Source organism: Pteronotus mesoamericanus, unplaced genomic scaffold, assembly GCF_021234165.1.
Source record: "Pteronotus mesoamericanus isolate MK-2021 breed Mesoamerican mustached bat unplaced genomic scaffold, CSHL_Meso_final scaffold_174, whole genome shotgun sequence".
Lineage (NCBI taxonomy): Eukaryota > Metazoa > Chordata > Mammalia > Chiroptera > Mormoopidae > Pteronotus > Pteronotus mesoamericanus.
In genome coordinates this window covers 46493075-46520081 of record NW_026555309.1, presented here as the reverse complement: position 1 = coordinate 46520081, position 27007 = coordinate 46493075, and the positions used below count along the sequence as shown (strand labels likewise).

Below are 27007 nucleotides of genomic sequence, written 5' to 3'. Positions count from 1 at the left end.
TTGTGGTCCTGGACTCAAGGGGCCTGGGCGCCCTGCTTGTGGCCATGGCCTGCAGCTCAGGGGGACCGGAGCGGTGTCCCCAGCAGAAGTAGCGGTCGTCCTCTGGGACCAGGACATCTAGGCCCGCCGAGCTGGGGGCGGCCGCGGAGGAGCCCCAGCTCCCAGTGGGTCAGTCTGGGGATGGCGGGTCACAGCTGCTCCCCTGACCCCAGCTTCTGCACCCGTGTGGTCCCCCACCTGGGGGCGGTGTGGGGCAGCTCTCACCGCGGGGCCCCGCCGGCCTGCCTTGCCCTTGGAGATCAGGGCCGCTCCGCTGGCCGCGTACGCTCCTGCTGTCCAGCTGGTTACTTCTCGAATGCTGGACACTGTGCCCTGAGCCTGGAGGCCGCTCCCCTCGGGGAAGCCAGAGAACAGCGAACGGCAGCAGCGCTCCCCGCAGCCCGGCCCTTGGCTGGCGGCCCCCACAGCCCCGCCGGGGTCTGGTCCTGGCTCCCACTGCCTGGGCCTGAGCGGCAGCCTGGCCGCAGGGTGACCCCAGGAGCCTCCCACCCAGCAGCTGTGCAGGTGCAGGGCGGGCAGGCCCCATACTGGGGGTGGCGGTGGGCTTCGTGGGGTTTCCGCAGGAGGTCTCAGCCCTGCCCGGTGCTCCCTGACGGACCCCCTGCTCGGGGCTGCTGGACGCCAAGGGCCCAGACGTGAGCCGGGCCGGGGTCGGGGGGGCACCCCGTGGGGCCAGCCGGGGGTCCGAGGCTCAGGCTCGGAGGGGGCGCAGCTGTGGCCGAGGCTGCCGGGCACTGACGTCCGGGAGGCGGCTGGACTTGTGGCTCGGGATCCCGGACAGGATGGGCTCAGTGGCAGATTTGGGGCTGGGGTGGTCTCGAACCCTCTGAGTTAGTGGGTAAGTGGAGACAGAGCAGGACCCTGTCACCAGGGACAAGGGTCCCCGTGTCCCACGCCCCGGAGGTCAGGGGCCGCCAGACCCAAAATAGACTTGTCAGACGTCTCAGCCGGAGCGCGAGGTCACCTCAGCAAAGGCTGTGGAGTGGGGGCAGGGGCGGCCGTGGGCCTGAGCTCCTGCCTGGACCGGGCGTGGGTGTGGAAGCTGGCGGTGTGGGCTGCGGGCGCTGGCCAGGGTGGGGGCGGCAAAGACAGGTGTGGGCGGGGCCAGGACCAGGGCGCAGTTCTGGGGAAGCGGGGAGGGGACGGTTCACAGGCCGGGAGGGCGGCTGCTGTTTTCTGGCTGTCGCAACAGTTACCGCGGCTCCGGTGGCTTAAACCAACAGAAGCGAGTTCTCACTGTGCAGTGCAGAGGCCAGAGCCTGAAATCAGTGCTTCTGGCCTTGGCGGCTGCGCTTGGTGTTCTGGGCTGCCAATCACGCCGGCCTGCCTCTGGCATCGCGGGCGGGCGGGCGTTGTCCCCGTGTCTGTCCTCCTGAGGACACCAGCCTGTTGGATCAGGGCCCTCCCTGTTCCAAGGTGACCGTGCCCTAACGACATCTGCAAAAACCCTGTTTCCAAACGAGGCCACAGTGTCAGGGACTTGGGGTGAAGACTTAGACATTTCTTTCTGGGGAGCGCAGTTTCACCCAGCATGGAAGGAGCAGCCATGGGCAGGAGTTTAGGCGCCTGCCACCTCTGCGCAGAGAGCCGTGCACACAGCTGCCTGCTGAGCGGGGACAGCCGGGGGTGCAGCGCTTCGAGCCAGCTGCCCAGGGCCCGCCGGGCGGGAGACCGGGCCTGGCCCCACCCACCGCCCCACAGGAGCTGCGCGCGGACCCTGAATCCCTGTGGGCGCAGAGAAGCCATACTGGGGGCGCGGGTCGGGTTGGCCAGAGTAGAATACAGAGCCAGGTTGAGAGGGGACCTTGGGGGTCACAGGAGCGGGTCAGAGGGTGGAAGAGGGGAACGTAGGTGGGGGTGGCTGTAGCCCATCTGGGAGCTGGAGGCAGGGTGGGAGTCTGGAGGGTCCCAGGGAGGAGGACCAGGTAGGAGCTGGTGCCCAGGACACGGGGTCGGGGGGCAGAGCCTCGGGGAGCAAAGGGAAGGGCCGTGCAGCTGCAGGCGTGGGTGCTGTGGGGGCACAGGGCTGGGGCCCCACGGGGGACACACAGGGCCCAGCGCCCTTCCCTGGAGGCGGGCGGGTAGGGCTGCCCTGGGCTCCCTGTGCTCACCGGGTCTCTCCGGGGGGCCAGGCAGGTGGGGGGGCCCGCAGCTGGGTGTCAATCCTGGTCCCCCTAGGGGGGCACCCAGGATCTGAGATTGACCCCGGCCGGCCACCCAGGCCATCCCAGGGCCCCTGACGGACACTCTCTGCCCCCCGCAGGGAGCAGACACAGCGGATCTCTGGCAAGTTCTGCACAGCCAGGCAGGCACCATGAATGGCCACGCCGTTCCTCTTGATGTCCTGGTCACCAACGGCACCACGCCGGCTGCCCCCCACAAGGTCACGAAGGCCCTGCAGGAAGCCAGCCCTCCCTCCGGGCCCCAGGCCAGGAGTGTTGCTGGGGTGCACGTGGAGGCGTCCGGCCAGGCCCTGAGCCTCTATGCTGCCATGAAGCAGGGCCTCCTGCCCGACGCACTCGGGCTGGCGCTGCTGGAGGCCCAGGCAGCCACTGGGGGCCTCGTGGACCCGGGCCAGGGCCAGCTGCTCCCCGTGTCTGAGGCCCTGCGGCAGGGCCTGGTGGGCCTGGAACTGAAGGAGAAGCTGCTGGTGGCAGAGCGCGCGGTCACGGGGTACCCTGACCCCTACGGCGGTGAGAAGCTGTCCCTCTTCCAGGCCATTGGGAAGGAGGTTGTGGACAAGGCTCTGGGGTGGAGCTGGCTGGAGGCCCAGCTGGCCACGGGGGGCCTGGTGGACCCCGTCCGGGGAGTGCGCGTGGCTCCAGAGCTGGCCTGCCAGCAGGGCCTCCTGGACCGGGAGACGCAGCGTGCCCTGTCGGAGCGCGTGCCAGGTTTCCTGGATCCCAGCACGCTGGAGCGGCTCTCCTATGGTGAGCTGCTGGGTCGGTGCCTGCGGGCCCCCGGCACGGGGCTGGCCCTGCTGCCTCTCAAGACCACCTTCTGCACCCTGAGTGGGGCAGCGAGCTTGGCCGAGCTGCTGGAGGCCGGGATCCTGGACGAGGAGACGGCCCGGGGCCTGCAGAACGGCAGGCTGTCGGTGCAGGATGTGAGTGCACGCCCCGAGGTTCAGCGCTACCTGCAGGGCACTGGCAGTGTGGCAGGCATCGTCCTGCTGCCTGCCGGCCGCAAGAAGAGTTTCTTCCAGGCTGTCGCCGAGCACCTGCTGCCGATGGGCACCGTGCTCCCACTCCTCGAGGCTCAGGCCGCTACCTGCACCCTGGTGGATCCAGCCACCGGCCAGAGGCTCTCCGTGGATGACGCGGTCCGGGCAGGCCTCATTGGCCCAGAGCTGCATGCGCAGCTCCTGGAGGCAGAGCAGGCAGTGACAGGGTTCCAGGACCCCTTCGGCGGCACCCGCATCCCCCTCTTCCAGGCCATGAAGAAGGAGCTGGTGGACAGGCCTCAGGCGCTGCGGCTCCTGGATGCCCAGCTGGCCACGGGTGGGCTAGTGTGCCCAGCCCGCAGGCTCCGGCTGCCCCTGGAGGCTGCCCTGCGCTTGGGCTGCCTGGACGAGGAGACACGGCAGCACCTCTCGCAGGACGCTGGCTTCTCGGACCCCAGCACGCAGGAGAGCCTCAGCTACGGGCAGCTGCTGGCCCGCTGTGTCACCGACCCGGAGACGGGGCTGGCCTTCCTGCCCCTCTCGGGAGAGGCCCTCAAAGAGGAGCCACAGGGACCCCCGTTCATCGAGCATGGCACCCGGCAGGCCCTGACTGCTGCCACAGCCACCGTCTCTGTGGGCAAGGTGACGGGCCAGCCGGTGTCACTGTGGGAGCTGCTCTTCTCTGCGGCTGTCCCTGTGGAGCAGCGGGCTGCGCTGGCACAGCAACACAAGGAGGGGGCGCTGTCGGTGGAGGAGCTGGCAGCCATGCTGAGGGCCACCCTGGAGCAGGCTGCGGCCACCACCAAAACCACGTTTTCTGGGTTGAGGGTCCCCGTGACACCCGGGGAGCTGCTGAAAGCAGAGATCATCGGCCAGGATATGTATGAGAAGCTGGCACGAGGGCAGACCACAGCCCAGCACGTGGGCAGCCTGGACTCAGTGCAGAGGTACCTGCAGGGCACCGGATGCATCGCTGGCCTGCTGCTGCCCGGCTCCCGGGAGCGGCTCAGCATCTACGAGGCTCACAGGAAGGGGCTCCTGCGGCCGGGCACGGCCCTCGTCCTCCTGGAGGCGCAGGCGGCCACCGGCTTCCTCATTGACCCGAAAGGAAACAAGAGGTACTCCGTGGAGGAGGCGCTGAAGGCAGGCGTCATCGGGCCCAACGTGTTCGCCAAGCTGCTGTCGGCCGAGCGCGCGGTCACGGGCTACGCGGACCCCTACACCGGGGAGCGCATCTCCCTCTTCCAGGCCATGAAGAAGGGCCTGATCGTGCGGGACCACGGCATCCGCCTGCTGGAGGCCCAGATCGCCACGGGCGGCATCATCGACCCCGTGCACAGCCACCGCCTGCCCGTGCACGTGGCCTACCAGCGCGGCTACTTCGACCAGGCGCTGAACTTGATCCTGGCCGACCCGAGTGACGACACCAAGGGCTTCTTCGACCCCAACACGCACGAGAACCTCACGTACATGCAGCTGCTGGAGCGCTGTGTGCGCGACCCTGAGACCGGGCTCTACCTGCTGCCCCTCAGCAGCAGTGAGCGGCCCCAGCTGGTGGACAGCGCCACCCGGCGGGCCTTCCAGGGCCTGCTGCTGTCAGCGAGCTACGGGCGGTTCCGGGGGCGCCGGGTGTCCGCCTGGGAGCTGCTCAACTCGGAGTGCTGCAGCGAGGCCCGGAGGAGGCAGCTCCTGCACAGCTACCGGCTGCGCAAGCTCTCCCTGGAACAGGTGGCAGCACTGCTGGAGAGGGAGTCAGCGAGGTGCGCGGATGTCACGCTGCCTGTGCTGCGGGGACGGGTCACCGCCTACCAGCTCCTGGAGGACCACATCATCGACCAGGAGCTCCTGGACCGGCTGCTGGCCGGGGCGGTCAGCCCCGAGGCCCTGCTCCGCATGGACGGCATCCGCAGGTACCTGCGTGGCTTGGGCGCCGTGGGTGGTGTGCTACTGCGTTCTTCCAACCAGAGGCTCAGCCTCTACCAGGCCATGAAGCAGAAGCTGCTGGGGCCAGGGGTGGTGCTGGCCCTGCTGGAGGCCCAGGCAGCCACCGGAGCCCTCACCGACCCCCAGACCCTGGAGACCCTGTCGGTGGCAGAGGCCGTGCGCAGGAAGCTGGTGGGGCCAGAGCTGTATTCTCGGCTGAGACGGGCCGAGGACGCCGTGACCGGCTTCCGAGACCCCTTTTCTGGGGAGCGGGTGTCCCTGTTCCAAGCCATGAAGAAGGGCCTAGTCCGTGAGGAGCAGGCTGCCCGCCTGCTAGAGGCCCAGCTGGCCACGGGAGGGGTCATTGACCCCACGGTCCACTACCACCTGCCCGCGCCCGTGGCTGCCAAGCGCGGATGCATCGATCAGGAGATGGAGGCGACCTTGTCCAGCTCCTCTGAGACCTTCCCCACGCCGGACGGCCGGGGACGCACCAGCTACGCCCAGCTTCTGGGACAGTGTCTGAAGGATGAGGCCTCAGGCCTGTACCTCCTGCCCCTGCAGGAAAGTGCTCCTGCCGTCCCCACGGACCAGCAGGTGCAGGAGACCCTGCGGGCCACTAAGGGGGCAGAGGACGGCATGTCGCTCTGGGAGCTGCTCTCCTCCTGCCACTTCACAGAAGAGCAACGGAGGGGCTTCCTGGAGGACTTCCGGGTGGGGAAGACCACTGCGCAGCAGCTGCAGGCGGCTATGCAGAGCTGGATGCAGCAGACGAAGCTCCTGGCCCAGGCACGCGTCTCAGTGCCCGGCCCTCGGGGCGAGGTGCCCGCAGTCTGGCTGCTTGATGCTGGCATCATCACCGAGGACACCCTGGCGGCCCTGGCCCAGGGCACACGATCCCCTGCCCAGGTTGCTGAGGAGCCTGCAGTGAAGGCCTGCCTGTGGGGCACGGGCTGTGTGGCTGGAGTGCTGCTGCAGCCCTCGGGGACCAAGGCCAGCATCGCCCAGGCCGTGGAGGATGGCCTCCTGCCCGCAGGACTGGGGCGGAGCCTGCTAGAGGCCCAGGTGGCCTCTGGCTCACTTGTGGACCCTCTGAGCAACCAGAGGCTATCAGTGGACAGTGCGGTCAAGGCCGGCCTGGTGAGCGGGATGCTGAGCGAGCAGCTCCGGCAGGCGGAGAGGGCGGTGAGTGGGTATACGGACCCCTACTCGGGGGGCTCCCTCTCGCTGTGGCAGGCCATGGAGAAGGGTCTCGTGCCCCAGAGCGAGGGCCTCCCGCTCCTGCAGGCACAGCTGGCCACGGGGGGTGCTGTGGACCCCACCTACGGGGTGCACCTGCCCCAGGCAGCAGCCTGCAGGCTTGGCCTCCTGGACGAGCGGACCAGTCAGGCGCTGACCGGGACGGATGAGGACAGCAAATTCTTCTTCGACCCCAGCACACGGGACAAGGTGACATACCAGCAGCTCAAAAAACGCTGTGTCCTGGACGCTGACACCGGCCTGTGGCTGCTGCCTCTGCCCCAGGATGTGGCACTTGAGGTGGACAACCACACCGCAGTGGCCCTGAGGGCCATGAAGGTGCCTGTTGGGGCTGGGAGGTTCAAAGGGCTCACTGTGTCGCTCTGGGACCTGCTGCACTCCGAGTACGTCGACGCCCACAAGCGGCGGGAGCTGGCGGTGCTCTGTCAGTCCGGGCGGGCCACGGCCCTGCGGCAGGTGGTCAGCACAGTCACTGCCCTGGTCGAGGCCGTGGAGAAGCAGCCCCCGCAGGCCATCTTCAGGGGGCTTCGGAAGCAGGTGTCAGCCAGCGACCTGTTCAGGTCCCAGGTGATCGACAAGAAGACTCTAGACGAGCTGAGTCAGGGAACAAGGACGGTGCAGGAGGTCACACAGATGGACAGTGTGAAGCGTTCCTTGGAAGGAGGCAATTTCATCGCCGGGGTGCTCATCCAGGCCACGAAGGAGAGGATGAGCATCTCCGAGGCCCTGAGCAGGCGCCTCCTGCGGCCGGGCACGGCCCTGGTGCTGCTGGAGGCCCAGGCAGCCACCGGCTTCCTCATCGACCCTGTGGCCAACCGCAAGCTGACCGTGGAGGAGGCATTTGCGGCAGGGATGTTCGGCAAGGAAACCTACCAGAAGCTGCTGTCGGCCGAGCGCGCGGTCACCGGCTACACAGACCCCTACACCGGGGAGCCCATCTCCCTCTTCCAGGCCATGAAGAGGGACCTGATCGTGCGGGACCACGGCATCCGCCTGCTGGAGGCCCAGATCGCCACGGGCGGCATCATCGACCCCGTGCAGAGCCACCGCCTGCCCGTGCACGTGGCCTACGAGCGCGGCTTCTTCGACGAGGAGATGAACCGCGTCCTGGCCGACCCGAGCGACGACACCAAGGGCTTCTTCGACCCCAACACGCACGAGAACCTCACGTACATGCAGCTGCTGGAGCGCTGCGTGGAGGACCCTGAGACCGGCCTGTACATGTTACAAATCGTAAAGAAAGGAGAAACGTATGTGTACATCGACGAGGCAACAAAGCAGGGTCTGCGATCGCAGACCGTGACCATGCCTGTGGGGAGGTTCGCGGGTCAGCGTGTCTCCATTTGGGACCTGCTATCATCGCAGTACTTCACGGAGGAGAGGCGGAGAGAGCTGGTCCAACAGTACCGGGATCGGACTGTGAGTCTGCAGCAGCTGCTGGAGACTGTCACCAGCACAGTCGAAGAGACAGAGAAGCGACACCAGATCATCAAGGTGCCTGGGATTGGCGGGGAAGTGACGGCCACAGAGCTGTTCAACGCTGGCATCATTGATAAGAAGACCCTGGACACACTGCACAGGGGACAGGCCCTCAGCAGCCTGGAGCATGTGAAGACCTACCTCGAAGGCAGTGGCTGCATCGCGGGTGTGACTGTCCCCTCCACACAGGAAGTGATGAGCATCTATGAGGCCAGCACGAGGGGACTCATCCCCACGGGGTTCGCAGCCCTGCTGCTGGAGGCCCAGGCGGCCACAGGGTTCATGCTGGAGCCCCGCAGCCACCAGAGGCTCTCTGTGGATGAGGCTGTGGCAGCTGGTCTTGTGGGCGAGGAGCTTCAGGACAGGCTCCGGAATGCCGAGAAGGCCGTCAAGGGCTACCCAGACCCAGACACGGGGCACACGGTCTCACTGTTCCAGGCCATGGAAAGGAAGCTGGTCAGCAGGGAAGAGGCGCTCCGACTGCTCGAGGTACAGGTGGCCACAGGGGGTGTTGTGGACCCGCTGCACCACCACCGGCTCCCGCTAGACATGGCCTACATGCGTGGCTGTCTGCACCAGGACATATACCCGCTCGTGTCCGATCAGAAGCACATGAAGAAGAGGTTCATTGATCCCAACACGCAAGAGAAGGTCACATACCAGGAGCTTCAGCAGAGAAGCCTCCAGAAGGAGAAGGCAGGCTGGACTTTGTTCCCAGTAATCCGTGAAGGACAGGACTCTGTGTATATAGATGAGGCCACGAGAAGAGCCCTCGAGACAGAGTGGGTGGAAGTCACCGTGGGCAGGTACAAAGGACAGAGGCGATCGGTGTGGGAGCTGCTGAACTCTGAATATGTCACAGAGGAAAAAAAATTGGAGTTAGTCAGCAAATACAAAAATGACACTAAGCATGCCCTAGAACAGGTGGTTCAAAAAATCTTCGCAATGATTGATGAGAGAGAAAAATCTGCTAAGCAGTTATGGTTCAGAGGCATCAGGAGACAAGTAACAGCCTCCGAACTCTTCCAATCGGCCATCATCACAAAGGAAACACTGGAGAAACTTGAGGAGGGACGCACCTCTGTGGAAAGCATCAAGCAGGACGAGGGAGTGAGGCGCTACCTGGAGGGCACGAGCTGCATCGCCGGCGTGCTGGTGCCCGCCCGAGACGACCCCGGGAGGCAGGAGAAGATGAGCGTCTACCAGGCCATGTGGAAGGGCCTCCTGCGGCCGGGCACCGCCCTGGTGCTGCTCGAGGCCCAGGCGGCCACCGGCTTCCTCATCGACCCCGTGCGCAACGAGCGGCTGTCCGTGGACGAGGCGGTGGCCGCGGGCGTGGTGGGCGGCGAGATCCGCGACAAGCTGCTGTCGGCCGAGCGCGCGGTCACGGGCTACGCGGACCCCTACACCGGGGAGCGCATCTCCCTCTTCCAGGCCATGAAGAGGGACCTGATCGTGCGGGACCACGGCATCCGCCTGCTGGAGGCCCAGATCGCCACGGGCGGCATCATCGACCCCGTGCAGAGCCACCGCCTGCCCGTGCACGTGGCCTACGAGCGCGGCTTCTTCGACGAGGAGATGAACCGCGTCCTGGCCGACCCGAGCGACGACACCAAGGGCTTCTTCGACCCCAACACGCACGAGAACCTCACGTACATGCAGCTGCTGCGCCGCTGCGTGCGCGACCCCGACACGGGGCTGTACGTGCTGCAGCTGGCCGGCCCCGGCTCCGCCCTGCACCAGCTGAGCGAGGAGCTGCGCCGCGCCCTGCACGAGGTCCGCGTGGCCCTGCCGCCGGGCGCGGGCGCCGCCGAGGGCCAGGACGTCACCGTCTGGGAGCTCCTCTTCTACCGGGAGGTGTCCGAGAGCCAGCGGCAGGACCTGCTGGCCAGGTACCGGGCGGGCACGCTGACCGCGCAGGAGCTGGGCGCCTCTCTGGCCTCGCTGCTGGCCGGGGCTGGGGCCGCGGACCCTCAGCGGGCCCTGCGTGCCGCCACCATGGAGGTCAAGGTGGGCCGCCTGCGGGGGCCGGCCGTGCCCGTGTGGGACGTGCTGGAGTCCGGCTACGTGAGCGCCGACCGGAGGGAGCAGCTGCTGGCCCAGTTCCGCTCGGGCACGCTGGGCCTGCCCGCGCTGACCCGCCGGCTGACCACCATCATCGAGGAGGCCGAGGAGGCCCAGGGCGCGGAGCAGGCGCCGGCGGACGCCGCCCCGCCGGGGCGCGGTGAGGCCGAGTCCGCCGCGCGCCCGCAGGAGCGGGACCTGCGCGCCGCCACCATGGAGGTGCGGGCCGGGCGGTTCCGCGGGCGGCCCGTGCCCGTGTGGGACGTCTTGTCCTCCTCCTACCTGACCCAGGCCCGCCGCGAGGAGCTCCTGGCCCAGCTGGCGGCCGGCGAGCTGGCCCTGCCGGGCCTGGTGGCCATCCTCACCCAGGTCGTCGAGGAGGCGGAGGAGCGCCTCAGCAAGGTGTCCTTCAGGGGCCTGCGGCGCCACGTGTCCGCGGCCCAGCTGGCCACGTCCGGCGTCCTGGACGCCGAGACCCTGCGGGGCCTGGCCCAGGGCACCAAGAGCCCCCAGGAGGTGATGAAGATGGACTCGGTCCGGCGCTACCTGGAGGGCACGAGCTGCATCGCCGGCGTGCTGGTGCCCGCCCGAGACGACCCCGGGAGGCAGGAGAAGATGAGCGTCTACCAGGCCATGTGGAAGGGCCTCCTGCGGCCGGGCACCGCCCTGGTGCTGCTCGAGGCCCAGGCGGCCACCGGCTTCCTCATCGACCCCGTGCGCAACGAGCGGCTGTCCGTGGACGAGGCGGTGGCCGCGGGCGTGGTGGGCGGCGAGATCCGCGACAAGCTGCTGTCGGCCGAGCGCGCGGTCACGGGCTACGCGGACCCCTACACCGGGGAGCGCATCTCCCTCTTCCAGGCCATGAAGAGGGACCTGATCGTGCGGGACCACGGCATCCGCCTGCTGGAGGCCCAGATCGCCACGGGCGGCATCATCGACCCCGTGCAGAGCCACCGCCTGCCCGTGCACGTGGCCTACGAGCGCGGCTTCTTCGACGAGGAGATGAACCGCGTCCTGGCCGACCCGAGCGACGACACCAAGGGCTTCTTCGACCCCAACACGCACGAGAACCTCACGTACATGCAGCTGCTGCGCCGCTGCGTGCGCGACCCCGACACGGGGCTGTACGTGCTGCAGCTGGCCGGCCCCGGCTCCGCCCTGCACCAGCTGAGCGAGGAGCTGCGCCGCGCCCTGCACGAGGTCCGCGTGGCCCTGCCGCCGGGCGCGGGCGCCGCCGAGGGCCAGGACGTCACCGTCTGGGAGCTCCTCTTCTACCGGGAGGTGTCCGAGAGCCAGCGGCAGGACCTGCTGGCCAGGTACCGGGCGGGCACGCTGACCGCGCAGGAGCTGGGCGCCTCTCTCACCACGCTGCTGGCCGGGGGCTGGGGCCGCGGACCCTCAGCGGGCCCTGCGTGCCGCCACCATGGAGGTCAAGGTGGGCCGCCTGCGGGGGCCGGCCGTGCCCGTGTGGGACGTGCTGGAGTCCGGCTACGTGAGCGCCGACCGGAGGGAGCAGCTGCTGGCCCAGTTCCGCTCGGGCACGCTGGGCCTGCCCGCGCTGACCCGCCGGCTGACCACCATCATCGAGGAGGCCGAGGAGGCCCAGGGCGCGGAGCAGGCGCCGGCGGACGCCGCCCCGCCGGGGCGCGGTGAGGCCGAGTCCGCCGCGCGCCCGCAGGAGCGGGACCTGCGCGCCGCCACCATGGAGGTGCGGGCCGGGCGGTTCCGCGGGCGGCCCGTGCCCGTGTGGGACGTCTTGTCCTCCTCCTACCTGACCCAGGCCCGCCGCGAGGAGCTCCTGGCCCAGCTGGCGGCCGGCGAGCTGGCCCTGCCGGGCCTGGTGGCCATCCTCACCCAGGTCGTCGAGGAGGCGGAGGAGCGCCTCAGCAAGGTGTCCTTCAGGGGCCTGCGGCGCCACGTGTCCGCGGCCCAGCTGGCCACGTCCGGCGTCCTGGACGCCGAGACCCTGCGGGGCCTGGCCCAGGGCACCAAGAGCCCCCAGGAGGTGATGAAGATGGACTCGGTCCGGCGCTACCTGGAGGGCACGAGCTGCATCGCCGGCGTGCTGGTGCCCGCCCGAGACGACCCCGGGAGGCAGGAGAAGATGAGCGTCTACCAGGCCATGTGGAAGGGCCTCCTGCGGCCGGGCACCGCCCTGGTGCTGCTCGAGGCCCAGGCGGCCACCGGCTTCCTCATCGACCCCGTGCGCAACGAGCGGCTGTCCGTGGACGAGGCGGTGGCCGCGGGCGTGGTGGGCGGCGAGATCCGCGACAAGCTGCTGTCGGCCGAGCGCGCGGTCACGGGCTACGCGGACCCCTACACCGGGGAGCGCATCTCCCTCTTCCAGGCCATGAAGAGGGACCTGATCGTGCGGGACCACGGCATCCGCCTGCTGGAGGCCCAGATCGCCACGGGCGGCATCATCGACCCCGTGCAGAGCCACCGCCTGCCCGTGCACGTGGCCTACGAGCGCGGCTTCTTCGACGAGGAGATGAACCGCGTCCTGGCCGACCCGAGCGACGACACCAAGGGCTTCTTCGACCCCAACACGCACGAGAACCTCACGTACATGCAGCTGCTGCGCCGCTGCGTGCGCGACCCCGACACGGGGCTGTACGTGCTGCAGCTGGCCGGCCCCGGCTCCGCCCTGCACCAGCTGAGCGAGGAGCTGCGCCGCGCCCTGCACGAGGTCCGCGTGGCCCTGCCGCCGGGCGCGGGCGCCGCCGAGGGCCAGGACGTCACCGTCTGGGAGCTCCTCTTCTACCGGGAGGTGTCCGAGAGCCAGCGGCAGGACCTGCTGGCCAGGTACCGGGCGGGCACGCTGACCGCGCAGGAGCTGGGCGCCTCTCTGGCCTCGCTGCTGGCCGGGGCTGGGGCCGCGGACCCTCAGCGGGCCCTGCGTGCCGCCACCATGGAGGTCAAGGTGGGCCGCCTGCGGGGGCCGGCCGTGCCCGTGTGGGACGTGCTGGAGTCCGGCTACGTGAGCGCCGACTGGAGGGAGCAGCTGCTGGCCCAGTTCCGCTCGGGCACGCTGGGCCTGCCCGCGCTGACCCGCCGGCTGACCACCATCATCGAGGAGGCCGAGGAGGCCCAGGGCGCGGAGCAGGCGCCGGCGGACGCCGCCCCGCCGGGGCGCGGTGAGGCCGAGTCCGCCGCGCGCCCGCAGGGAGCGGGACCTGCGCGCCGCCACCATGGAGGTGCGGGCCGGGCGGTTCCGCGGGCGGCCCGTGCCCGTGTGGGACGTCTTGTCCTCCTCCTACCTGACCCAGGCCCGCCGCGAGGAGCTCCTGGCCCAGCTGGCGGCCGGCGAGCTGGCCCTGCCGGGCCTGGTGGCCATCCTCACCCAGGTCGTCGAGGAGGCGGAGGAGCGCCTCAGCAAGGTGTCCTTCAGGGGCCTGCGGCGCCACGTGTCCGCGGCCCAGCTGGCCACGTCCGGCGTCCTGGACGCCGAGACCCTGCGGGGCCTGGCCCAGGGCACCAAGAGCCCCCAGGAGGTGATGAAGATGGACTCGGTCCGGCGCTACCTGGAGGGCACGAGCTGCATCGCCGGCGTGCTGGTGCCCGCCCGAGACGACCCCGGGAGGCAGGAGAAGATGAGCGTCTACCAGGCCATGTGGAAGGGCCTCCTGCGGCCGGGCACCGCCCTGGTGCTGCTCGAGGCCCAGGCGGCCACCGGCTTCCTCATCGACCCCGTGCGCAACGAGCGGCTGTCCGTGGACGAGGCGGTGGCCGCGGGCGTGGTGGGCGGCGAGATCCGCGACAAGCTGCTGTCGGCCGAGCGCGCGGTCACGGGCTACGCGGACCCCTACACCGGGGAGCGCATCTCCCTCTTCCAGGCCATGAAGAGGGACCTGATCGTGCGGGACCACGGCATCCGCCTGCTGGAGGCCCAGATCGCCACGGGCGGCATCATCGACCCCGTGCAGAGCCACCGCCTGCCCGTGCACGTGGCCTACGAGCGCGGCTTCTTCGACGAGGAGATGAACCGCGTCCTGGCCGACCCGAGCGACGACACCAAGGGCTTCTTCGACCCCAACACGCACGAGAACCTCACGTACATGCAGCTGCTGCGCCGCTGCGTGCGCGACCCCGACACGGGGCTGTACGTGCTGCAGCTGGCCGGCCCCGGCTCCGCCCTGCACCAGCTGAGCGAGGAGCTGCGCCGCGCCCTGCACGAGGTCCGCGTGGCCCTGCCGCCGGGCGCGGGCGCCGCCGAGGGCCAGGACGTCACCGTCTGGGAGCTCCTCTTCTACCGGGAGGTGTCCGAGAGCCAGCGGCAGGACCTGCTGGCCAGGTACCGGGCGGGCACGCTGACCGCGCAGGAGCTGGGCGCCTCTCTGGCCTCGCTGCTGGCCGGGGCTGGGGCCGCGGACCCTCAGCGGGCCCTGCGTGCCGCCACCATGGAGGTCAAGGTGGGCCGCCTGCGGGGGCCGGCCGTGCCCGTGTGGGACGTGCTGGAGTCCGGCTACGTGAGCGCCGACCGGAGGGAGCAGCTGCTGGCCCAGTTCCGCTCGGGCACGCTGGGCCTGCCCGCGCTGACCCGCCGGCTGACCACCATCATCGAGGAGGCCGAGGAGGCCCAGGGCGCGGAGCAGGCGCCGGCGGACGCCGCCCCGCCGGGGCGCGGTGAGGCCGAGTCCGCCGCGCGCCCGCAGGAGCGGGACCTGCGCGCCGCCACCATGGAGGTGCGGGCCGGGCGGTTCCGCGGGCGGCCCGTGCCCGTGTGGGACGTCTTGTCCTCCTCCTACCTGACCCAGGCCCGCCGCGAGGAGCTCCTGGCCCAGCTGGCGGCCGGCGAGCTGGCCCTGCCGGGCCTGGTGGCCATCCTCACCCAGGTCGTCGAGGAGGCGGAGGAGCGCCTCAGCAAGGTGTCCTTCAGGGGCCTGCGGCGCCACGTGTCCGCGGCCCAGCTGGCCACGTCCGGCGTCCTGGACGCCGAGACCCTGCGGGGCCTGGCCCAGGGCACCAAGAGCCCCCAGGAGGTGATGAAGATGGACTCGGTCCGGCGCTACCTGGAGGGCACGAGCTGCATCGCCGGCGTGCTGGTGCCCGCCCGAGACGACCCCGGGAGGCAGGAGAAGATGAGCGTCTACCAGGCCATGTGGAAGGGCCTCCTGCGGCCGGGCACCGCCCTGGTGCTGCTCGAGGCCCAGGCGGCCACCGGCTTCCTCATCGACCCCGTGCGCAACGAGCGGCTGTCCGTGGACGAGGCGGTGGCCGCGGGCGTGGTGGGCGGCGAGATCCGCAACAAGCTGCTGTCGGCCGAGCGCGCGGTCACGGGCTACGCGGACCCCTACACCGGGGAGCGCATCTCCCTCTTCCAGGCCATGAAGAGGGACCTGATCGTGCGGGACCACGGCATCCGCCTGCTGGAGGCCCAGATCGCCACGGGCGGCATCATCGACCCCGTGCAGAGCCACCGCCTGCCCGTGCACGTGGCCTACGAGCGCGGCTTCTTCGACGAGGAGATGAACCGCGTCCTGGCCGACCCGAGCGACGACACCAAGGGCTTCTTCGACCCCAACACGCACGAGAACCTCACGTACATGCAGCTGCTGCGCCGCTGCGTGCGCGACCCCGACACGGGGCTGTACGTGCTGCAGCTGGCCGGCCCCGGCTCCGCCCTGCACCAGCTGAGCGAGGAGCTGCGCCGCGCCCTGCACGAGGTCCGCGTGGCCCTGCCGCCGGGCGCGGGCGCCGCCGAGGGCCAGGACGTCACCGTCTGGGAGCTCCTCTTCTACCGGGAGGTGTCCGAGAGCCAGCGGCAGGACCTGCTGGCCAGGTACCGGGCGGGCACGCTGACCGCGCAGGAGCTGGGCGCCTCTCTGGCCTCGCTGCTGGCCGGGGCTGGGGCCGCGGACCCTCAGCGGGCCCTGCGTGCCGCCACCATGGAGGTCAAGGTGGGCCGCCTGCGGGGGCCGGCCGTGCCCGTGTGGGACGTGCTGGAGTCCGGCTACGTGAGCGCCGACCGGAGGGAGCAGCTGCTGGCCCAGTTCCGCTCGGGCACGCTGGGCCTGCCCGCGCTGACCCGCCGGCTGACCACCATCATCGAGGAGGCCGAGGAGGCCCAGGGCGCGGAGCAGGCGCCGGCGGACGCCGCCCCGCCGGGGCGCGGTGAGGCCGAGTCCGCCGCGCGCCCGCAGGAGCGGGACCTGCGCGCCGCCACCATGGAGGTGCGGGCCGGGCGGTTCCGCGGGCGGCCCGTGCCCGTGTGGGACGTCTTGTCCTCCTCCTACCTGACCCAGGCCCGCCGCGAGGAGCTCCTGGCCCAGCTGGCGGCCGGCGAGCTGGCCCTGCCGGGCCTGGTGGCCATCCTCACCCAGGTCGTCGAGGAGGCGGAGGAGCGCCTCAGCAAGGTGTCCTTCAGGGGCCTGCGGCGCCACGTGTCCGCGGCCCAGCTGGCCACGTCCGGCGTCCTGGACGCCGAGACCCTGCGGGGCCTGGCCCAGGGCACCAAGAGCCCCCAGGAGGTGATGAAGATGGACTCGGTCCGGCGCTACCTGGAGGGCACGAGCTGCATCGCCGGCGTGCTGGTGCCCGCCCGAGACGACCCCGGGAGGCAGGAGAAGATGAGCGTCTACCAGGCCATGTGGAAGGGCCTCCTGCGGCCGGGCACCGCCCTGGTGCTGCTCGAGGCCCAGGCGGCCACCGGCTTCCTCATCGACCCCGTGCGCAACGAGCGGCTGTCCGTGGACGAGGCGGTGGCCGCGGGCGTGGTGGGCGGCGAGATCCGCGACAAGCTGCTGTCGGCCGAGCGCGCGGTCACGGGCTACGCGGACCCCTACACCGGGGAGCGCATCTCCCTCTTCCAGGCCATGAAGAGGGACCTGATCGTGCGGGACCACGGCATCCGCCTGCTGGAGGCCCAGATCGCCACGGGCGGCATCATCGACCCCGTGCAGAGCCACCGCCTGCCCGTGCACGTGGCCTACGAGCGCGGCTTCTTCGACGAGGAGATGAACCGCGTCCTGGCCGACCCGAGCGACGACACCAAGGGCTTCTTCGACCCCAACACGCACGAGAACCTCACGTACATGCAGCTGCTTCAGAAGGCTACTCTCGATCCTGAAACTGGACTCCTATTTCTTTCTCTCTCTCGAAATTAAAGGACTTCTAGTGTTTGTCTTTCACACTCAGGAGAATCTTACTCTAATCTACAATATTTTCAAAATTGTTGAATATCCATCTCTTCATTCTTCTATACATATGTAATATTTTTTCTTTTAATTAGTTGGTTGTGTCATTTCCTTGCGTGTGATAAGCCATGCTTCCTCACTGCTCAACCCTGATCACTCTTGCTCCCTCTCCCTTGCGTTATCAGTGGGTTTTTATCATGGAATATTGGCATTTGATCGTCATTGATAAACTCCACTGCACAGGAAGAAATGACTGTTTTTTCACGCAGGCTAGTTGGGTCATTTTGTTGTAGTGTTTCCCTGTCACTGTGGGGTTGTCGTTTGATTCTGGGTCAGGGCACAGGCCTTGGTTGCGGGTTCCAGCCCTGGATCCGGGCGCGTCTGGTGCCCTGTGTCAGGGAGTCTAGGATCAATGCTGCTGTCTTGCATCAAATTTTATCGCTCTCCCTCCCTCTCTAAAAGCCATGAAAAATGTCAGCAGGTGAGAATTTAAAAAAAAAAATTTTTTTGGAAGAACTCTTTTTCTTGGCCCCTCAGCCCATCACACTGATATGTACATGTCACTCTGTACCCCAATTTTTATTAAACACACTCCTTTCAATCATGAAGCCCTCCTGCCGTTTGTGTGCACCCCCCATCAGTCCTGTGTGTTGTTACCTGGCTCATCGCTCTCGGTCTGGCGTCCACCAGCAGCGGCCGCCCATGCCGGTGCCTGCCTGGCAAACACAGAGGGCGACCCTGTCTCCTGCTGCAGCTCCTCCCAGAAGGAGCCGCAGCCTTTACAATTTGCAAAGACACGTTTATGCATGAATGGAGCTCTTTTTTTTTTTTAACATTCCTGATTTTTGGAGGTTCATCCACCAAACTCTATACCCTCCTTGTAGCCGTAAGAGGTTAAACAGGGAAAATAAGCATGGGAAACCTAGGACAACACAGAAGCAGGTCTCAGAACAACAGCCCCTGGACGGGGTGGTTAGGTCACGCATAGCCTCCTGGACGCGGTTAGACCGTTGCCACTAATTGGACAGTGTTTGGGGCCGGTGACAGAGGACCAGACCTGGCAGCAGTGAGTGACATTTTGCATGGTTGCCAGGTGCTGGGGGGATGGATACCTGGAGCAGAGGGAGCAGGCTGCTGCTATGGCCTGTCACCTCACTGGTCCCAAAAGGGGTCAGATGCTGCTAGGCCAAAGGCCAGGAATAAGAGGTGTCCCAAGGGACTCTGAGAGGCACTGGGGCTGAAGGCCAGTGGGAAGGAGGCGAAGGAGCAAGGGTTCAAAGTTGAGGGTCTGTTTGAGGAGGGCCAGGCCCATGTGTCTACCCCTTTCTCCCTAGAAAGAGAAAGCGAAGGATGGGCGAGGGCGCAGCAGGCGTCAGGGAGGAGACCATGGAGGGGAGCAGGGGTTGTGGGCGGAGGGGATTTCAGGTGGGAATCCAGAGCTCGGCTCTCCACGGGGCCTGAGGCAGAGGGCGCAGACCGGGCGGCATGTGGGTGTGGCTGGGGCTGCCCCCGGGCTCCCCGGTTCCAGGGAAAGCGAAGCGCAGCGTTAGGGCCGAAAATTAACTCGCCCCGCAGCCTGCTTGTGCGGCATCTTGTCACCTTCACTGACTCCACGTATTCTTGTGGGACGGGGCACACCGCGGAGCTGGCTTTCCAGGCGCGGTCCCGGGCTCTCCCCAGATCCTGGCCGCGCGGCTCCGGCGGAGCGGTCTGCGCCACACCCCGCTCCACGCTGGGCCCCCCCGGGGGAGGCCCGGAGACAAACGCGGGTTCCCGGACGTGTGCCACAGGAGTGCGGCGGGAAAGCGGTGCTGGAAGGGCGCGCGGCTCCAAGAGCTGAGCTGGGTCGGTTCCCGGGCCCCCTGACCCGGCCCGGCCCGGTCGCCGCAGGCCGTCGCGCGCCCAGGGAGGCCCGGCGGGCGCGGCTCCAGGCCGGCGCTGAACCCGCAGAGGCCGGGCTGCTCGGCTCCGCCTGGTCCGGGGGCCTCCTCAGAGCGGCCCGGGCTTGCAGAAGCGGGAGGCCGGGCCCTAGACAGCCCCGCCCGGCCCCGAGCTGCCTCGAGTGGGCGGGGCCTCATGTCGGGCGGAGCTCCATGTCGGGCGGAGCTCGAGGTTGGGGGCCCGCCAGGGGCGGGAATCGCGGGGCGGGGATCATGGGGCGGGGCCTTAGCCAGGAATGGAAGTAGCCTGAGTCGGGGCAGGGCCTTAATGGGGCGGGGCTTAAGGGTGGGCCTTGACTGGGGTGCGGCCGTAGACACGATAGGTGAGTCCAAAGCCGGGGCGGGGCCTGAGAGGGGCGGGGCCGACATAGAAAAGGCGGAGTTCTGCACCTGGCGGGGCTCAAGGATGGGGACTCTCCGGGGCGTGGTCGCAGGTCGGGGCCTTAGCCAGGAATGGACCTGGCCTAGTCCCGGGAGAGGCCTTATATAAGGTGTTGCCTCAGATCGGACCCGGTCTACAGTTGGAGCGCTGACGGGGCGGAGGCTGCAGGGCGGAGCATGCAACAAGAATGGGTGTGGCCTAGTCGGGGCGTGGCCTGAGTAGCGCCCGGCTCCTAGAGATGGGGCCTAGAACGGGGCGGGGCCTCGTGTCGGGCGTGGCTCCGAGGTGGGGGCTCGCCGGGGCGGGGCCGGAGAGCTGACAGGCGGGGCCTTCTCCCGACGCCGCGCGGGCTCGGCCCTCCGCGGGGAAGCTCCACTCCGGCTCCAGCCGGAGGAGGCGGCTCCGGAGGGGCAGACGGGCTCCACCTCCCCGGCCGCGCACCCGCGCCGCCCAATTCCCGGAGCCCGGGTCAGGGCTCGAGGCGGTGGCGGCTCGGCTCCTGGCTGTGCTTCTGTGCGCCGGGCCAGGGCGGGCGGGGAGCAGCGGCGGCAGATCGCACGGAGGGCGGCGGCCTGGGCCCGCCGAGCCATGGCGGCTCCCGAGCCGGCGCCCAGGCGGGGCCGGGAGCGGGAGCGGGAGGAGGAGAGCGAAGATGAGAGCGACATCCTGGAGGAAAGCCCGTGCGGCCGCTGGCAGAAGCGGCGGGAGCAGGTGGGCAGGAGGCGGGCGGGTGAGGTGGAAGCTGGGGAGAAGGAGGCCCGAAATCTCTGCGGCCTCGAATGGGCGCCCTTCTTCTTGCACCCCTTTGGCCTGACCCCGATGCCCTGGTGAGGAACCCTGATTCCCTAAGGGCCAACCTGGCAGGATCACTTCCCCATGCCTCTGGGACCAGCCACTAGTCCTCTGGGAACCATACTCAACCTCCTGCAACCTGCTCCAAGTCCCCCGCGGGCCCTCAGCTTCCCCAGAGCGGGCGGGGACCTCCGTCCCCAGCTAGAGCCCGTGGGAAGGGTGTGGGAAGAGATCGAGTCCCCACTGCCTCCCCTGACACCTACCAGCACACTCACTCTCCCAACCGCACGGCCAGGTAAACCAGGGAAACATGCCCGGGGTCCAGAGCACCTTCCTGGCCATGGACACGGAGGAGGGGGTGGAGGTGGTGTGGAATGAGCTGCACTTCAGCGACAGAAAGGCCTTCTCTGCGCACGAGGTGAGGCCTGCGGCATCCCCCCTCCGCCCCCCTTCTTGTGACCACCTCGTGACTGCACCCCCCCCCCCCCCACTTCCCAGGAGAAGATCCAGACTATGTTTGAGCAGCTGGTGCTGGTTGACCATCCCAACATCGTCAAGCTGCACAAGTATTGGCTGGATGCCTCCGAGGCGGGCGCGAGGGTGAGCCCCAGGCACAGCAGGGGCGGGCCAGGCGCTGGTGGGTGGGGCGCCCGCCCGCAGTTGGCGAGCCGAGAGCCCATCCGCCCCGCAGGTCATCTTCATCACAGAGTACGTGTCCTCGGGCAGCCTCAAGCAGTTCCTCAAGAAGACCAAGAAGAACCACAAGGCCATGAACGCCCGGGTATGGGGAGTGGGCAGGGGTGGCCTCGAGGACAGGACCGGGACAGGGCACCGCCCAGGACGGAGACGGGGCGGGGCGCGGGGCAGCTTCGGGGACGGGAACGGGGTTGAGGGGCGGGGGCACGTGGGGGCACCACAGGCCCAGCCACCTCTCCCGCCGCCGGTCCGATGGAGTGCGTCCGCCGACAGGCCTGGAAGCGCTGGTGCACGCAGATCCTGTCCGCGCTCAGGTGAGGGCCTGGGCTTGCGCGCGCCCCGCCGCCCGCGCCCCGCCTCCCCGGCGCCCCCTGACCCAGCTTTGCTGCTCTGTCCTCCCCGGCCCTCGCCCGCAGCTTTCTGCACGCCTGCAGCCCTCCCATCATCCACGGGAACCTGACTAGTGACACCATCTTCATACAGCACAACGGCCTCATCAAGATCGGCTCCGGTGCGGGCAGGGCAGGGGGCGGGGCTGGGGGCCGCCCGCAGCCGCGACGCACTGACCCCCTCTTTCTCCCCTGTGCCCTGCGCAGTGTGGCACCGCATCTTCTCCAACGGTGCGTGGGGCCCCTGGGGGATGGGGGGCCACGGAGAGGTCCGGCCCGCTCATCCCTGCGCTTGCCCTAGCGCTCCCGGATGATCTCCGAAGCCCCATCCCTACCGAGCAGGAGGAACCGCGGAACCTGCACTTCTTCCCTCCGGAGTACGGCGGTGAGTCCGGGAGGCCCCGCCCCCAGCACAGCCTCCGCCCGCCTGCGGTGCTGACTCTGTCCCCCTTTCAGAGGTGGCCGACCGCACAGCGGTGGACATCTTCTCCTTCGGGATGTGTGCTTTGGAGGTACTGGCCGCATGGCCTCGTGGGCTGGCCTCCCCCCAGCTCCCTGCGCGTGGCCCTCCTGTGCGCTCACTCCCCGGTGCCTGACCTCCCCGTCCTGTCCGCAGATGGCTGTGCTGGAAATCCAGGCCAACGGGGACACCCGGGTCACAGAGGAGGCCATCGCTCGTGCCAGGCACTCGCTGAGTGATCCCAACATGAGGGTAAGCAGCTCGCCAGCCCCTACAGGTAGGGCTGGGGAGGTATTTCAGGCAGTCCTGGAGGGCAGGGGGTCCCTGCTGCTGAGGCAGGTGCGGCCCCTGGACACAAGGGCCCACCAACCAGAAGCGCCTGACCTGGGCTGCAGGCTGAGTTCCAGGCCTGAGGCTCCCAGTGCACATCTGAATGGCAGGGGACACAGAGACATGGTGAATGGGCGCTGCTGTGACGCCCGTTTTACAGATAAAGCAACTGAGGCTCAGAGAGGCTGAGTCCTTTGCCCACAGCTCTAGGGTAAGCAGTAGAGCCAGTGTTTGCACCAGGTCTGCCTGGCTCCATGTCCTTGCATTTAAGCCTCCAAGGGACAGGCTAGAGGGAACGTTCCAGCTTGGGCTGTGGAGGAGGCGTGGCAGGCAGCAGGGCAGGCAGAGGGAGTATTGGATGGAAGCTGCATCCACAACCTCTCTGGCCAGAGACTGGGGACTCTCTGGCTTAACCATGTGGCCTCTGGCGGTGGGGGAGGGAACTGATGGGCCAGGATGGGGCTGGTGGGGAGGTGAAGCCAAGACGGACAAGAGAGGCTGCACAGGGCATGGAAGGGAGCGGGGGCCAGGGACTCATCAGGGTCACCCCCCAGAGCTGGGCCTGGCCGAGACAACCAGCGAGGGGCCGGCCGTGGCAGGGGGTTCATGCAGGGCCATGTGACCTCTGGGGGCCTGGGCTGGCCGGCTGGCCCTCTGCAGACTTCCTGTTTGAATCGGGGAAGACAGCACCTTGCCCCCCGGCGCTGGGTTTTTCTGAGGGTCAAGAGAAGTCCTGGCTCGGGGCCTGAGTGTTCTGTTGGTAGGATCAGACCCTGGCTGCCCAATCCTACCTAGGGCGCTCTTCCCTCTGCACACTCCTGCCTGAAGGCCCCCTGGGGGTTGGGCCCTGGGGGTCTGGGCAGTTCCGGAAGCCCTCTCCCGCTACCAGGAAGCCAAGGCAGAGAGACCCCCTGACTGTACTGCAGCCTGTCCTCTCCACGCCCCCAGGAGTTCATCCTCTCCTGCCTGGCCCGCGACCCTGCCCGCCGGCCCTCTGCCCACAACCTCCTCTTCCACCGTGTGCTCTTCGAGGTGCACTCGCTGAAGCTCCTGGCAGCTCACTGCTTCATCCAGCACCAGTGTGAGGGGCAGGCGGCCCAGGGGGTTGGGGGGGGGCCTGGGGCTGGGATGAGGGAGGAGACCTGCAGGGCCCGCCTCCCTGAGCGCCCCTGTGGCCTGTAGACCTCGTGCCTGAGAACATGGTGGAGGAGAAGACCAAGTCGCTGGACCTGCATGCGGTCCTGGCGGAGATCCCCCGACCCTCCCGGCCCCCCCTGCAGTGGCGGTGAGTGGCTGTCGCCTCGAGGCCCCCTTCTCCATGTGGCCCGTCCCCACTTAGCCCCGCCCCCTGGCAGGGCAGGCTGGCGGCTGCCCTCATGTGCCTCTCTCGCCCATGCCAGGTACTCGGAGGTTTCCTATCTGGAGTTGGACAAATTCCTGGAGGATGTCAGGTGAGGGCTGGTGTGTGGTTGGGGACCAGGCGGCTGCCGGGCGTGAGCCCCCAGCCATCCCCGGTGTGTCCCCAGAAACGGGATCTACCCGCTGATGAACTTCGCCGCGGCCCGGCCCCTGGGGCTGCCCCGAGCGCTGGCCCCGCCCCCAGAGGAGGCCCAGAAGGCCAAGACCCCAACACCGGAGCCCTTTGACTCAGAGACCAGAAAGGTGAGCCCTGCCTTCCTGCTGCCCCGCGGGCGCCGTCCTCATGCTGGGCTGCTGGCGTCCCAGCCCCGCTGCCCTCCCGGCTGCCAGAAGCCAGGTCCTGGCTGCCCCCCTGTGGGGGCTGGGGGTGTTCAGAGGAGCTGGGTTACCCCCTTTCCCAGAGACCCCTTGTCCCTGCAGACCCCCCTTTCCGACCCCTTGTTCCCTGTCCCCATACAAGCTGCCCCCTTGGTCTGGCCTGCCCCAAGAGCCTTTCTTTGCCTGGGAACCGCGTCCCCCAGCCCTCTCTGACCCACCACCGGGGCTTGCTGGCTCCCTGACATTTGTTCTGGCGTCTCCTCCCTGCCGCTCCCCCCCCCCCCCCCCCCCCCCGCCCCACATTGCGTTCCCCCAACCTCTCCTCCTGCAACGCTCCCTCCTGCCAGGAGCCTCCCTCCCTCCCTTTCCGTGGCCACACCCACTGAGTTCCAGAGGCTCTGGCTTTGTCCTTGTGTGCATCTCCACGGTCACAGCTCGGCTCTGGTCCACCTCTGTTCCCCACCTGGACGCCGCACCTGCCCCCGCCTGGCCTCCTTCCTCGTGGCTCCCCGCCACACTGCAGCCAGAATTCGTGTCCTAACAGCCAGAGCCGCCCGCAGAGACCGGGGGCGTCCTCAGCCGACCTGCGGCCCTCTGAGGCCTGGGCCTGCCGGGCTCTGCTGCCTCCCCCGCCTCCCCCCACCCGCTCCCCACAGCCCCCTCTTTGTCAGGTGTTCTCTCCGCCTGTGAAAACTCCTATTCATCCTTCTGCAAGAGGTGCCGTCTAGGCTCCCCTTGGAGACTGTCCCCATTTCCAGTCCTTCCTGTCCCTCTGGGCCCCTTTGAGGTGCATCTGCTCTCGCTCCTCAGTTGCTGAGTATGAGCCTCTGTGGGTGACCTTGGGCCCCCACCACCCCCAGGTGATCCAGATGCAGTGCAACCTGGAGAGGAGCGAGGACAAGGCACGCTGGCACGTGAGCAGGGCCCCAGGCAGGGCCTGCAGGGGGCGGGGCGGGGGCGGGGCGGACCGCAGCGCCGACCTTGCCCTCTCACCTCCCCAGCTCACTCTGCTTCTGGTGCTGGAGGACCGGCTGCACCGGCAGCTCACTTACGACCTGCTCCCAAGTAGGCTGGGCGGGGGCCCGGATGGGGACCTTGGGCCGGGGTGGGCTCAGGTGGCGCTGTCTCCTCACTCCTTGCCCTCCGCTTCCCTGCCACAGCTGACAGCGCCCAGGACCTCGCTACTGAGCTCGTGCACTACGGCTTTGTCCACGAGGTATGCATGCTGGGTGTGGCCAGGCTGGGAGGGTGAAGGGTGGGCCGCTCCGGTTCCCCCATGCCAGCTTCCCGCCCCGCAGGACGACCGGACTAAGCTGGCTGCCTTCCTGGAGAGCACCTTCCGCAAGCATCGCGGAGCCCAGCTGTGACAGCACACCCGGCAACCCGCATCGGGAAGCTGGACGCGAGGGTCCGGGGACCGACCGGGTGCTGCCTTCCGCCTGTGTGCCTGGGGGCTGAGGCCCCCATGCCTGCTACTGAGGAACCTCCCTCTGCCTTGCACAGCTGCTCAGAGGCCCTGGCTAGGGTCAAGGGAGGCGGGCTTGGGCCCACAAGGAAGCTCATCAGCAGGGTGGGGGGCATGATTAGGCCACACACGTCCTTAGGACGAGGACCCCCTCACCCAACCTGCCTCCGCGCTCACCCTTCCTTCCCACAGCCTCCCTGCGCCAGCAGGCAGTCCCTCGCCCCCCAAGCTGTCTGGTCGGTGACTGAGCCCTCCAAATGGGGAGGCTGCCCTGTCGGGAGCCACGGTTGGGGGGTAGCACAGACCCACACAAAGGAACCCCAACCTCAAGTCAATGGCGGAGCACCTGCAGGCATCCGGCACGGTGCTGGGCACTGAGCAGGGCCATGTCCTGGCAGGAGGCGCAGACAGCAGAGACGCTGCGCAAAGCCCCAGATCCCAGCACCATGTGGCTCTTGCGCCTTCGCCCAATGTCCAGTGCAGGCCAGCCCTGAAGCCCCTCGCTGGTGTTGCACTGCTCTAGGCGGGGACCGCCCCTCCTGTGGGCGCTCCACAGGCCCCTGTGGCCCCTCCAAAGGGCTTGCCTCTCTCCCATCTTCCCTGGCCCGCAGGGTCAGGTCAGGAGTCCTCCCGGCTCCTCGCTCTGCCTCCCCCAGGCTCGCCGCCCCCGGGTGACCTCCCTCACCCCCTGTAGCAGCTGCCGCCCCAGGTCCTGCTGCCCCTGCGCTGCCCTGGCCTGGTTTCTCTTGAACCACCTCCCCTCCATTTTCAAACGTAAACACTCTTAACAGTTTAAATTGCATGTATAAATTTAGTGCATTCAGGGTTCTTTTTAAGCATTTCAAATGCCAAACTGAGGAAGTTGACCATTCTATCAGTTGTCTATTGTTGCTCGAGGAACTTACCACAAACTTAGTGGCTTAAAACCACCCCAATTTATTACAGTTCTGTAGGTCAGAAGTCTGGCGCAGGTCTCACGAGACTAGAATCAAGGTGTCAGCCAGCTGCCTTTCTTTCTCGAGGTTCTAGGCAAGAGTCCAGCGGCCGCTCCTGCAGGCTGGCTGCCGGCTTGTGGTGTCAGGCACAGCGCTGGGTGCCGGGCAGGAATTCATTGCCTGGCAGTGGTCAGGCTGTGGTCCGTGTTTTCTGGCCCGCTGTAAAACCGTAGGCCATGCTCAGCTTCTAGAGGCTGCTGCCCTCCTTGGCCCGTGGCCCCATCCTCCATCTGCAAAGCCAGCAATGTTGGGTTGAGTCTTTCTCACGAACCATCTGTCTGAATTTCTGCAGCCAAAAAAACTTTCATGTAAATAGGTTGAGTACACCTGGATGATCCAGAAGAGTCCCCCCGTGCCGAGGTCCGTTGGCTGTCAGAAGTAGCATCCTCAAGTTCTGGGGGTTAAGGCAGGGCCGTCCGCGGGGGGAGGGGTGTCATCCCACCTACCGCCTTGCCCCAACCAAAGCCTGAGACAAGACAGACTGACTGAGGCGTATCAAATAAATTAAGTGTGCAAATACAGTGACTCTCCAGGTATTGTGAACATTTCCACACTCTACAAAATTAATCAAATTCTCACAACTTAATTCTCACACCTTTCAATTTAAAACTACAAATCTAAAATAACCTACGTGCCTAGTTGGAAATCCTGATGCTAAGCTGCCTGATTCACATCGACCTCCACAGCCTGATGTCAAACGCTCAACGTTGTACCTGTGATTAAACTGAACACAGAA

At 67.7% G+C, this 27007-nt stretch overlaps 2 protein-coding genes across 2 annotated transcripts; both read left to right on the top strand.

Moving 5' to 3' along the window:
* The first annotated feature begins 46 nt into the window (after nt 1-46).
* Nucleotides 47-17669, top strand: EPPK1 (epiplakin 1). Its single transcript, XM_054590583.1, is given in 4 exon segments — nt 47-168; nt 2324-11322; nt 11324-12844; nt 14313-17669. Coding segments are annotated over 3 exon segments (13212 nt in total). The 5' UTR covers nt 47-168; nt 2324-2374; the 3' UTR covers nt 17056-17669.
* A 2312-nt stretch (nt 17670-19981) lies between these two features.
* Nucleotides 19982-27007, top strand: NRBP2 (nuclear receptor binding protein 2). The gene is made up of 18 exons (XM_054590643.1): nt 19982-20118; nt 20495-20617; nt 20698-20799; nt 20891-20980; nt 21169-21209; nt 21312-21406; nt 21492-21515; nt 21586-21669; nt 21741-21796; nt 21901-21996; nt 23023-23155; nt 23257-23359; nt 23475-23525; nt 23601-23736; nt 24672-24725; nt 24813-24876; nt 24972-25027; nt 25110-27007. Exons 1-18 carry the CDS (start codon nt 19996-19998, stop codon nt 25176-25178), a joined length of 1500 nt encoding a protein of 499 aa, XP_054446618.1. The 5' UTR covers nt 19982-19995; the 3' UTR covers nt 25179-27007.